General features: G+C 32.7%; 1 protein-coding gene across 1 annotated transcript; it reads left to right on the top strand.

Annotated features, from left to right (window-relative positions):
• The first annotated feature begins 9,216 nt into the window (after window positions 1-9,216).
• LOC140176448 (uncharacterized) lies at window positions 9,217-9,906 on the top strand. The gene is made up of 2 exons (XM_072207821.1): window positions 9,217-9,360; window positions 9,412-9,906. Exons 1-2 carry the CDS (start codon window positions 9,217-9,219, stop codon window positions 9,904-9,906), a joined length of 639 nt encoding a protein of 212 aa, XP_072063922.1.
• Window positions 9,907-13,698: the final 3,792 nt, after the last annotated feature.

Here is a 13,698-nt window from a genome sequence, read left to right as displayed (position 1 = left end):
GGGAAAGCCAGCTACTTAGACCATTGCATGCAACTGCGTATTATCTTAATCCTCATTATCACTATGAACCAAATTTCATGGTTGATGGTGCTGACATTAAGATTGGTCTATATAGTTGTTTGAAAAAACTGGTTCCTAACCAGGAAGAAAGGAAAAAAGTTGGTCTACAGCTTCTGACTTTCATTATGCTAGAGGCCTCTTTGGTGATGAAACTGCAAAGAGTAGTAGGAAGACCATGCTACCTGCTGAGTGGTGGGACTTCTATGGAGATAGTTGTCCAGAACTAAAGAAGTTTGCTATTCGAGTTCTAAGTTTAACTTGTAGTTCATCTGGTTGTGAGCGTAATTGGAGTGCATTTGAAATGGTGATTCCTTAATCCTTAGAACTATTCATTATTTATTTTAATTTTAATTTTTGTATATTTATTAACTATTGGCACTATATGTTTGTAGGTTCATACAAAGAGAAGAAATCGGTTGCATCAAAAGAAAATGAATGATTTAGTGTATGTGATGTATAATTTGAAGTTAAAGGGCAAGCAAATTAGAAAAACTCCAGAACTTGAATTTGATGCAGTGCATTCTGATGATGAGTGGATAACTGAGGATGTTAATGAAAATATTGCTGAAAGTGTTGAGCATTCTCACTTGCCAACGAATGACAATACTAATGATGATCCAAATAGTAATGAATTTGCTATTCCAAGTATGAATAGTAATGAATTCAACATGGGTGAGGGAGGTGAGAATGAGTTTATTGGGGATCCACAACAAAATTTAATAGAGGAAGAAGATGAACATGTGAATGATGATGATGATTTTGTTGGCCGTGTTGAACCTGAGCCCGAAAGAAATGATGTTTCTGATGAAGATGGTGAAGATGATGATGTTGATGCCATGAAAGATGAAGATATTGGAGGATTTGAGTTTTAGAGTTTATTAGAACATTTAATTGTTACTTTGTTGTTTTCTTTTGTGTTTTGGTTGTCTTATAAAGCTTTGATTGTGTGACTGTGTGTTTTATGTTGAATTAGATACATACTTGTGAAGGATTTAAATGTGTGATCCAGAGTACTTGTTGTAACTTGTAATTGTAGTATTATGTTAATTTATTATGTGTTTTGATGTTGAAATTGTTAAGTTTGAATGTCTATATCTGAGTAAATATATATATTATACATGATATATATATTTTTTATAAAAAATGTATAACAGGTAAACTCGTACGAGTCTACGAGTCGAGTCTATGAGTCGAGCCTAGGTCAGCTCCACGAGTTTACCTAGACTCGCGAGTTTGACAACCTTACAAGGAAGAGTACCTGCGCTTAAGAGCGGGGTTGCGCGGAGATGAGATCTGAAGTGCGGAAGCGTTGTCTAGAAGATGACAATCTTACTTGTTGGAGGGGATTGATGTTGCATTGACCATGACGTTAACATTTGAGAGCATAGAAGGAGAAGAAGAAGAAGAGGAAGAGATGGCTAATTTTGAAGAAGACGAAGAGGAACAAGAAGAAGAAGTGTTATTAGTGCTCGGAGAGATATGAATCATGTTCGAGAATATGTTGTTGCAGCTAATTGAAGAAGAAGAGGAGGAAGATCTCATGTCATGTTGAAGGGGTGCACCACCATAACTGTTATAACATGGAGTAGGCAAGGTAGGCGGCGGCAATATCGGTGGTTCTTCGAAGTAAGAGGAGGAAGAAGTAGGAGGGATGTAGAGCTGGTGAAGGAAAGGATCTCTCATGGTTGAGAATGGATCCCCAAAGTAGCAGGCAGTGCTGTCATTTTCAAGTTGCTGTTGCCAGTGATATGACGAGGGCGGTTCATCGGAAGCGGTGGCAGCACCGCCATATGGTCCTCCACGGAGTATACAAAAGGACCGTTTTGAAGCATAAGGATCAACTTGTCCATTAATAATTTGTTCCCATCCACATCATCAACCAAAACAGACAGCTCAGTCTCCACCCCTCCAAGTCAGCATTTTCCATTGCCGTTTTGAGCCCCAATTCGACGGAAGGGTATAATTGTCAAGCGTTTTATAATGTGAGGGATTTAAATGTATTTTTCGATTCTGAGAGACAAAAATATCCGCGTTTAAAAAAGTCAGAGACCTATTTATCTTTTATTCTATATTTTTTTATTATTAGATGATAAATTGTAAAATTTGATTTGATATACTATAACAGAACCTGCGTTTTGTGCCAAAACGGAACTTACATTTTACAGGTATACCGTTCTTCAAGCCAATGCATGTGTGATGCGTGTCTCTTTTTTTTTCTCCTTTTCTCTTTTTTCTCCTTTATATACCGGTTGCTCCATCATCTTCTTCGCGTGAGAGTGTGAAAATTTTGAACTTTCTTTGTGTGTGAAAGAGTGTGAAAATTTTGAACTTATTCTTATTTATCCTCAGCACTCATGGGTATATTATTATCAGTGTTATTATTATTACTGTTTTTATTATTATTATTATCATGACTATTATTATTATTATTATTAGTACCCGGCTGTTATATTATTACTTTTAGTTATTATTATTATTATTATTATTATTATTATTATTATTATTATTATTATTATTATTATTATTATTATTATTATTATTATTATTATTATTATTGTGTGTAATGTCAAAAATTAATTTACAAATGGAGTAAAAAATAGCAAGGTTGCAAGAATCAGATCAATCATTAAATAAGTCAAGTGATTGGTTCAATGATTTAATAATCCAACCGTAGTCGAATCGGTTTAACTAAATATATAATAAAATTATTAAAAATTCAATATACAGTTTCAAATATTCAAATTTAATATTTTTTTAACTAATACAATTCAAAATTTTACCATTTTATATAATATCTTGTTCATATTTAATCATTAAAAATTCACAAAATAAAAAAATGCTCATTAATTTCTAAATTCTAATCAAATAATCAGCAACAATACTCATCACATCAGTAATGAAAATTTAAAATAAAAAATTTCAACAATAACTTCTAATAATCAAGTAATCATCAACAAAATAAATAAAAATTAACAAAAATAAAAAAAAATAGCTACTCCAAATCAGAATCAAATTCCAGCAACTCAAAACTATTAAAAATAACAAAATAAATAACAAAGTAATATGAAAGAGCAAAAACTAACTTGCAACACAATATTTCATGAAAGTTGTTTACAAAGTCAAAATGTTAAAGCCTTAAAATACAGATTTATTGTGCTTCAGAACAAGAAGGAACACAAATAAAATTTAATCTTAGTCAATCACAAGTTCAACAAAGTTAAGAAGCAACAATTTCAATAATTGTGTATCACTCGAATATTAAGAAAGGTTTATTATAACACTATTAAGAGGCTCACAAAATCCCTAATAGATGATAATATCTAAAAAACTTGCAAAAATTAACTCAAAATAAAAAATTTAGATCAATAATACAAAATTAACTCTGAAATTTGACAAAAATCAATAATAATTAACTCAACAAAAATAACAGTCAACAATTCTTCCTATTAACAACAATAAACAATCAAAGAATTTAACTCAAAAAAATAAGAATAACCAAAGAAATTAACTCAAGGAAGAAGGCTGGAGCGCGGCAGAAGAACTTGACGAAGGAGATGAGATGCGACGCCACATAACAATTTACCAAAATAACAAGTAAAAGAGGTTGAATTTATAACTCAATCTCATCATAATTAATTCAATATTAATCTCAGCAAAAATCAATATCAGAACTCAGCAGAATCATCAATAATATATTATATGTATATTCAGAACAAAACAAAGAAGAAAAAGATAATATAATACAATTACAACAAATTGAACATTATTGAAAAGGATAAAGGAGAGATTTTACGTTATCTGAATTGGCAGAGAAAGGGAGGAAAAGACAGCATAGAGCCAGAGAGCAAAGAGACAAAGAAATTCAAATTGGGAGCTTCGGTAATGTGAAACAGAGAAACAACGACGGTGAGTCACAGTGTGGAGCAGATAGGCAACGACGACAAGACTGACAGGGAGCAGAGAAGGGGCCACAACCAACTTTGGCGAGGAAGGGAGAAGCAAAAAAGCCCGCACGACAAGGGTATGTTGATAAACTTATTAGACTTCTTAGTGATATGTTGTTTTTTTGTTATGCTATACAAGTAAAGTGCACTTGCTACATTGCAACTCTTTTCTCTGTTGATTTTCTATTATTATGCAACTAAGTTATCCATCGGGTGAATTTCAATTGTATTGTGCAATTGTGCACTTAAAATTGTGCATTCCTGCAAAATTCTATTAAATTCTGCATAATCTATGTTAATTTTCTGCACTTAAGTATGGTTGAATTTTAATTGTGCAATGTAATTTTGCACAACAAAATTGTGCACTTCTGCAAAATTTGAATCGAATTTTGCTTTTCAAAATAATGCACTTCCTGTGTTGATTTCATACATGATATTTACAGCTTGAGTTCTTAATTCCTGCACTTACATATTTGTGCAAGGCAAACAAAATATATTCCAAATACTCATTGCTGAAAACAAACAGCAAGCCAAAATAAATTTTAAAAAATTACTTTCCATTCAATTTTCAATTCATACAATTGTGTATTCTCTAAAATTATACAAATAAAACTCTTAGTTATTGTTTGTCATGATTCATTGTACAAATACAATGTCAAATAACAAAAAAAAAATTCAAAAGTAATATTTGGTCAAAAGTTGCAGTTGTCTCAAGCTCTTGAATATTGGATCCATGACCAAGTTCTGTTTGTGCATAGCAACCAATTATTTGTATCTTATAAGTCAAAGGCAACCATTTCTGCTGCTGTTCATCACTGTCTAATTCTTTGATAACGGGCACAAACATTCCTTGCAAAAAGAATTTCAATAACAAAACTTTAGTAGAAGCACAATATGCTTTGATCTTACAACACACATTATAATCCTTTGAAATCCATAACTTAAGCACCGCACACTAATACTACTCATAGGTAAATTTTCTAACAATACAAGCACAAGAAGAAATTGAAGTATATCCAATGAAGATCCGTAAAGGCAGGTTGGTCCACAAAAAACCTCAGCTTATAAGCTTCCTCTTCTAGAAAAATACAAATTTTAATTCTTTTAGCAAAGTATACCACTTTGTCCTCTTTAATTCTTTTAGCAAAGTATACCACTTCGTCCTCTCTTTTTGTATTTTTACTGCAAAGATTATGAATTCACTTTTAAAAAGACTAGTGAAGTTTTATTGGTCTTTAATTTCTAGTTTTTACCATCACATTTGGTCAATGTGTATTCTAAAAAAGTTCTATTTGTTTGAAAATATTGAAAATAAATACAAAAAAGATCCAGATTGAAATATACACGAGAACTAAAGTCGTTGAAATAGATCCAAAATAGACATATTTATTGTCCACACACAAACAAATCATCAAACACTTTGAACGCATATATGTAAAATGGGAAAAATAATATAGAACAAGTTCCAAGAACATACAATTGTGATGAATCAACTATGAGAACCAATGTAAAATTGTTACCCTTGTAACTAATTCACTTCCATAATATTAAGATATCATCATATGCTTTATACAAAGTAACCAAAAAACATTGATATTAACATATATGGTCTTCTTAATTCTAAATCGATGGATGAGCATGGCTTATTTTTATCTTTTTAATTATTACTCTTTTAATTTTTAATCCACACTTCTATAACACCTGCAGTTTTCAGTTTCATTCATCACTACTTAGTTAAACGGTTAAACTTATGAAATCGGGGATATAAACCATTAAAGTTATGAACTTGGTTTGTAGCAACTACATATATTAAGCACCCTATTTCTTTTAGGTTGGGACATTTTTGTAATGTTTTTAAATATTTACAAGGTATTTTTGTTAAAAAATAATGGTAACTTTTTACGGCATTTTGATAATTGGATGGCGAAATTAGTAGTTTATTCTTTTTCATGGAATTAAAATATTACTAGTCAACAATACTTAATCAGCGACTTTGTAGCAGATTAAATATTAGAATGGTAGATACTTCCCTTGTAAATCAATTTGGATTAGTCGAGTGGTCAGTTCATGCGTTATTTAAATAAGTGTTACGTGTTCGAATTCCGCCTTATACATGCAGTAACCCATTGCCAAACGACAAACCCTTAAATAAAGTTCAGATCCACAACAGATTAATCCTTGGTTATGATTGGATTATAAAATTTTTATTTATTACATCAATAATTGGACACAATAAAAAAGGATTTTTTTCGTATATAAAATAAAATAATTAATTATTTTTTCAAAAAAGATTTTTCAGTTTTATTTTCAAGGATACGATTTTTTTTGGAATAACAGCAAATTTGCCGTACCCCCATCAAGTCTGTGCATGTCGTCAATGTTTAGTGGCCTAGTCGAAATGGGCTGCAGGCCACCAAACTGACATACTACCCGATCCACCTGATGCCACTCGACGATAGCGAAGCAAAGCAGTGGACATAGAACCGCCGCTGAGGCCTCCGCCTCAGCTATCGCTGGTGGAACAAGCCCACTAAAAATTATAAAGTTTGCCGGGGGTTCGGTGAACTTGCTGTTATTCCAAAAAAAAAATCATATCCTTAAAAATAAAGTTGAAAAATCTTTTATAGAAAAATAATTAATTATTTTATTTTATATACAAAAAAAATCCTAATAAAAAATAACAGGAGTTATAAGGCTCAGTTTTGTATATATTATAAACTAACGTGCGTTATTCAATGATATTTGGTTGGTATTGTGTATTACTCTGCTATGGGCCTGCTTCAAATTTTTGAAAGAAACAAAACGTTTTTAACGTTTTGTGGGAGGGTGACTTTTTTTTTAATAAACAAAGCAAAACAGCGTCGACAAATTGAATAAATTTTTTTTGAAATTTTGCATGAAGAAAACGTTAGCGACGTATTGTGTGAATTTTTTTATTTTATTATAGGCAAAACGTCAGCAACATATTGTATATGGATTTATTTTTTAATTGTCATAAAAGAAAACGTCAGTGACGTTTTGCTAGAAGATATATTTTTAAAATATTTTTGGTCAAAATGTCGTTGACGTATTGCTAAAAAAGTAAAAACGTTAGTGACGTTTTGTAAAAACGTCAGCGCCGTTTTGTGCTGGGGGAAATAAAAAAATATAAAAGTAACTATAAAAGAAGTTCTGGATTGTGTTAAAACATAAAAATTGAGTATGAGACTAAAGTTTAAATGAAGTAACAAGAGTTTTGTTCTACAAAATGTTCTCAGTTTGAGAGAGTGAAAAAAATTTGTGAGTGAGTGTGATTAGTGTATAAAATGGAGGGTTATATTAATTTAAAAATATATTACAATGGTCAAATTTTATCTCATACACATGAAGGTGTGTGTTTTTATGTGAGAATCCATGTGTTATTGTTGTTCCTCTTTCAATAACATATGAAGAACTTAAGAGTATACTTTCTCAAAGTGTAGATCATCAAGTGCAAAAAAGAGTCATAAATATTCTGTATAGGCAGCCAGTGCTAGTATTTGGTGGTTTCGGCCAATTTTAAAGAATGCATGTGATTGATGAAGCTAGTATGCAAAGAATATTTTTTACCTATCATCAAACTAGAGCACAGGCCTCACTTATCGAGTTGTATGTTGAGTTCGAAGAAATCGATAATGTTGACTTTCCAGAACCCAACATAGACTGGGTGGGTTATAATACTGAAAGTGATGAAGAGTTTGAAGGTAATTATGAAGTTGTTGGTCCAACTGAAGATGTAGAGGAAGATGAGATAATGGTTGAAAGAGATGTGGCTGATGTTGCAAATGCACTAACCGGACAACATCCATATGGAGAGTCATCTTTTATACATGCTTTGAATCTTGATGCTATGCATGCACCAGAATTTCCTGAATACGTCAATACAGGTAATTTTGTTGTTGTTGTTGTTATTTACTTTTTTAATATTAGTAATATTATTATTTGTTTTGCTTTTATGTTAGTATTATTTTTATTTTTTAAATTGTTATTACTATTTATTGTTCTCATTATTATTATTAATAGAATATTATTTAGATTTATTTTTGTTTTATTATTGGTGTAGCCCCAGCTGTTGTAGCTGCCGGTGAATTTGCCGTTGGAATGGAGTATAACTCTAGAGAGGTTGTTATTGCATCAGTTAAAGAGTATACCATTCGAAGAGCTCGATTACAGGGTATATGAATCGGAACCAACAATATTCTATGCTAAATGCATACAGTACGGAACAAGTTGTGATTGGCTTATCAGAGTTAGTCTTATGAAAAGACAGTATTGTTGGGTGATAAGGAGGTACAATGGTAGTCACACGTGCACCAGAAGTACCATATCTCAAGATCATGCTAAACTGGATTCTGAAACAATTGCAGAAGCAATAGAGCCATTAGTTGAAGCTAATCCATCCATAAAGGTGAAATCTGTCATTGCTGAAGTACAATTGAAGTTCAACTACACGATAAGTTATCGCAAAGCATGGTTGGCCAAGCAAAAGACAGTGGAGAAAATATTTGGTGGGTGGGAATCTTCATATGAAGCTTTGCCCACATGGTTTGAAGCAATGGTTGCAAAAGAACTATCAGTAGCTGTTGAGTATGAAACTGCATATGGCTATCGAGGGGATGAGTTAGTTGAAGATCTCCGGATTCTAACACAAGTCTTCTGGACTTTCTACCCATGCATTAAAGCATTCAGAAGTTGCAAGCCAGTGGTTCAGATTGACGGCACACATTTGTATGGAAAGTATAAAGGAGCTCTTTTAGTTGCAGTATCACAAGATGGCAATGGAAATATCGTGCCTCTTGCATTTGCCATAGTTGAAGGTGAGACTGCCGATACCTGGCACTTTTTTCTTAGTCATTTGCGAACACAAGTAGTTAATCGGGATGGTGTTGCCCTTATCTCTGATCGACACGAGTCAATCTTCTCAGCTGTGGGTCGTAGTAATGGAGCATGGGAATATCCAAGAGCTATTCACATGTTTTGCATCCGACATATAACATCCAACTTTTTGAGGAGCTTTAAGGCACCACTCCTGCAGAGGCTAATTGTCAACATTGGCTATTCTAGAATAATGCGTGAATTCGATATGGGTTTCCAGAGATTATGTGAGCGGGAGGAGGCTTACAAGCAGTGGTTAGACCGGATCCCTCGATAGCAGTATGCCTTGGCATATGATGGTGGACATCGTTGGGGCCATATGACAACTAACCTAGTGGAGTGCATTAATGGAGTATTGAAAGGGGCACACAATCTTCCGGTTACAGCCCTTGTTAAGGCAACTTTTTACAGGCTAAATGCATTGTTCACAAGGAAGAGAGCTGAGCCTGAGGCTCGTATAAGTGTAGGACAACTATTCTCTGAATATGCAACTTAGAAAATTCTGTCAAATCAGTGTTCAGCGGGAAACATCCAAGTTAACATATTTGATAGGCAGAACGAGGTTTTTGAAGTGCGCAAGATGCCAAGTGGGTTGGAGTTTGCAGTAAACTTGCGCCTTCGGCATTGTGATTGTGGTGAGTTTCAGGTGGATCGAATTCTATGTCGCCATGTATTTTCCTGTTGTGCAAACCAGTGCCTAGATTGGAAACAGTATGTGCACGAGGTTTATACGATGGGTGAGATCCGAAAGGTATACAAGACCCGATTCAGGCCAATAGGAAACCCAACAATATGGCCTGTGCATCAAGGACCAAGACTCGTACCCAATCCCCACCTCAAGCGAGTGACCAAAGGTCATCCTAAGAAAACTTGCTTCTTGAATGAGATGGATATTTGTGACCTACGTGGTCCTAGGCGTTGTAGGCTTTGTGGCAGTGAGGGTCATAGCCGAAGCAGATGCCCGCGCCATGGTGAAATCAGTGCTAGTGGATTAGCTCCAAATTCGTAGTCTATGACCTTAGTTGTTTCCAACATCTTATTTAGTATGATATTCAGTTGTAGTTTGTGATCTTAGTCATTTCTGTCATTATATGTTGTATTATGTTCAATTGTAGTTTGTCATTTGAGGTGCATCCAACACTTTATCTAACCTTATGTTTGTATTGAGTCATGTGACACTTACTTTGCTTAAGCTAATTTACAAGTTTGCTTTGATTAGAGAATTAAATAAAATAATTAAATAAAATAACACAATGGGTACTGAATTAAAACAATAACATAAAATTACATTCTCTGACCCTAAACCATAAACAACCGAGCTAACTCATTTAAATATACTTTTCTTAACGGTTTCGGCCACCTTAGAGCATCCCTTTTTTACCCTCTTCTTGATCAATAACGGGCTCCATCTAGATCGACTCTTACGGGCCGGATCAACCCTAAGGTTGTAACCTTTACTTTTACCTTGGACATCTATAGGATAACACAAATATAGTCATGCTCAATACACGCCAACACAAATACTGATATAGATCAATGATAAATACAATTCTAGTCAACAATAACAATTAAATTACCTGAACCAGAATCGTCACCCACAACATCATCACCTGTACCAGGTTGATCAACCTCATCCTCATCCGCAAGAGTCTCATCAACCATATCCTCACCTCCAGGAGTCTCATCAACTGCATCCTCATTCTCCGCCTCGTCACTCTCTGACATAGAAATTCGTGCCGGACTTTGGCGACATCCAATCCCTCTATGGACACTCCTAACTGAATCAATAGAAGTTCTTTTTGGTGTAAGTGTCTCATGTGCAAATTTTTTGAACCCTGAAAACAAAAATTAATCATTAATAGTAAATTACTATAACCAGTTCATGACTACTATTATATTCAACACTTACTAAATCACTACATATTCTAATAATTGATTATTACTAAATAAACTACTAATTATTAACTACTACAGTAAACATAAAAATTATTTACATATACAGGATGTCGAAGATATTTTACAATATGATCTTCAGCACGTATGATGTCACGTTTTCCCATCTTCCTTTTTTTAAATTCTGTATTAGAAAGAACATATTTGAATAATTAAATATTTTTTTTAAAATATTTGAAATGAATGAAAATTTATTATTAATATATCTTTAATAATTCTATTTTCTTTTATTAAAAACACATTCCAAAATAAAACCAAGATTAAATCTATCCTAAAAATTAATAGTAATAAAAGTAACGTAACTATATAATTAATTCTATTTTCTAATAAGAAAAAGTATATGGAACCAAGAGGTTACCCGCCAAAAACTAAACAAAATCACATTAATTTATATTAATAATTAATTTTAAATTTTTTAAATTCAAAATTTAAAAAATTTAAAATTGATTAAGTAAACCTAATTAAAACCTATAAAAATCTTCATCTTCTCTCTCACGTTAACCTACCCACCTCCAACAATCACACACACAGACCTCTCTCTCTCACCGTCAGGCCCTCTCCGCCTCCCCACCACGACCCACTCCTCTTCTATTACCGACATCTGGCTCGTCGGATTCGCCACCGTCGACAAGAACCGCTTCCCTTTCGTGAATCAGATGTGTTATCGAAGCCGCCGTTGCAGTTGGAGTTGAACTTGAGCTCGATCCCTAAGGCGGGAGCGATTTCGAGGGCGGGAGACAGCCGAAAAAGCCATGGCACTCCAACAAACAATATCCCTCTCAACCATTCCATCAAAAACCTGCCGCGCCTTCTCCATGCTCCCGCACTTGGCATACATGTCAACCAAAGAAGTCAACACAAACACATTCCTATGGAAACCACTCTCAGTTATATACTTATCAATTCACTGTCCACTGGCCAAGTCCCCTAACTGAGAACACGAATACAAAATCCGAACAAGAGTGAAATTATCCGGCTTCACGCCCACCTCTAACAACTCTCTAAATAAACCAACTGCTTCCTCGTGAAGGCCACACCCAATATACCCACAAAAATATTAGGTGTCGTTTTGATGATTAAAGAGACTGCAAACTACACAATTACAGAAATATAAAAAAAACATTTATTTAATATGAAAAAAAATATCCTAATACTTAACAAAAGAAATATTCAGTTATATTTTAATAAAAATAATTAAATAGCTATAAAATTTAAAAAAAAATATGAAATTCTTAAAAAAATAGAGACATTCACATTTGCAATACAAAAAAATTTTAAAAATATATAAAAGAACATCAATTTAGTATGAAAAAGAAACATTCTGATACTTAGCAGAAAAAACATCCATATATATTAACTTGTAGAGATTTTGAATTCACCAAAAAGTATTTGGCTGATTTTTTGCTAATACCGTTTTGGTTCCCTAACATTGTTCTTTAATTAAATATTTCAAGCAAAACTAAAATATAAATTAATAATTGCTGAAACTAATTTTTACGTAAGTTAAAAAAATTTCTGAAAATTATTAACTAATTATTTTTTAATTCTGTTTTTTAAATTAATAAAGTCATAAATCAATTATAAAGTAAAAAAATTTCTTAGAGAAAAAAAAAAGAGCAAACATATATCAATAATAATCAATTATTAATACATAAATAATTATGTTTTTCAAAATAGCTATTTCAAATTTTAAATAACACTAACCTAACCTAACGCTAACAGTAATCAAGTCACTAACGATAATTAATTTACTAAAACTAATCCTAACACTAACTAACACCTATAGTCCTATACTAACGCCGATACTACTACTACTAACAATTAATTAACTTACTATTAATTAATAGTAAAATAACAAAAAAAATACAAAATCTTAGTCTATTTTTTAAAAATTTTTGTTCATACTTTCAGTTAAAAAAAAAAAAAACAATCACTAAATTATTTACCTGAATGACTTTGGTTTAGTTATGGTGACTGATATGGATGTTGCCATTTTACTTTGTAGGTTTCTTTATTTTTGGTGGGGTAAGTTTGATAAGGATGAAAGCTAGCTATTTTGTAGTGGAACTGAGAAGAGAAGATGGAAAAAATAGAAAAGAGAATGGATTACTAAAGTTAAAAATTTTCACGCCGGAATGAGGGAGAACTTTTCATCCACGTGTTAATTATGCACATACAAAACGTCACCGACGTTTTGTTGAAGATGAAAGTGACAAGGTTGAGAAAACGGCGATGACGTTTTCTGTAGCAGTCAGTGATCCCCCACAACGGCGTTAAACACATATTTTTAGGCATTTCAGTAGATTATACCAACCTAGGCCCAATATTAAAAATAAAAAATTCGAGTTATAACACTAGATCGTTTTTCTTTTAATAAAAATAAATAAAAAGTATATTTATTCTTGACATATGCATGGGCTGAAAGGTGGCTAAAAATGGACATCACCCATTTCGCATGAGGGATCAGTTATCACACACAAAATGGGCCATTTCACACACTAGGCCCGTGAAATGGTTTCATTTCTCAAACGACAATCACGAATTGGGCTGGTCTAACGTATCTTTTGTGCTTGGAAGTTGGGCAGTTCTAAAACTATTTCCTCTTGCAAAATGAGACATCAATACCAATGTAGTACACACGAATTGGTCTGTATTTAAAAAAAATATACTAGAAGACATCAAAATTTAATATTTTTAGTTATTAATATTTTTTAACATTTTTTTTAAATGAATAGTAAATGGTCAAATTATTATTTATTCTCTAAATTGGTATTCAAAATTTTTTTTAATTAAATTCGTTCTTTAAATATTTTAAATTGGTCATGTTAGTCCTTTAGTTACTTTCATC

This window comes from Arachis hypogaea, chromosome 11 (assembly GCF_003086295.3).
Source record: "Arachis hypogaea cultivar Tifrunner chromosome 11, arahy.Tifrunner.gnm2.J5K5, whole genome shotgun sequence".
NCBI classification, from domain to species: Eukaryota; Viridiplantae; Streptophyta; class Magnoliopsida; order Fabales; family Fabaceae; genus Arachis; species Arachis hypogaea.
The sequence above is the reverse complement of the archived record's forward strand: the minus strand, read 5'-3'. Positions and strand labels throughout refer to the sequence as shown.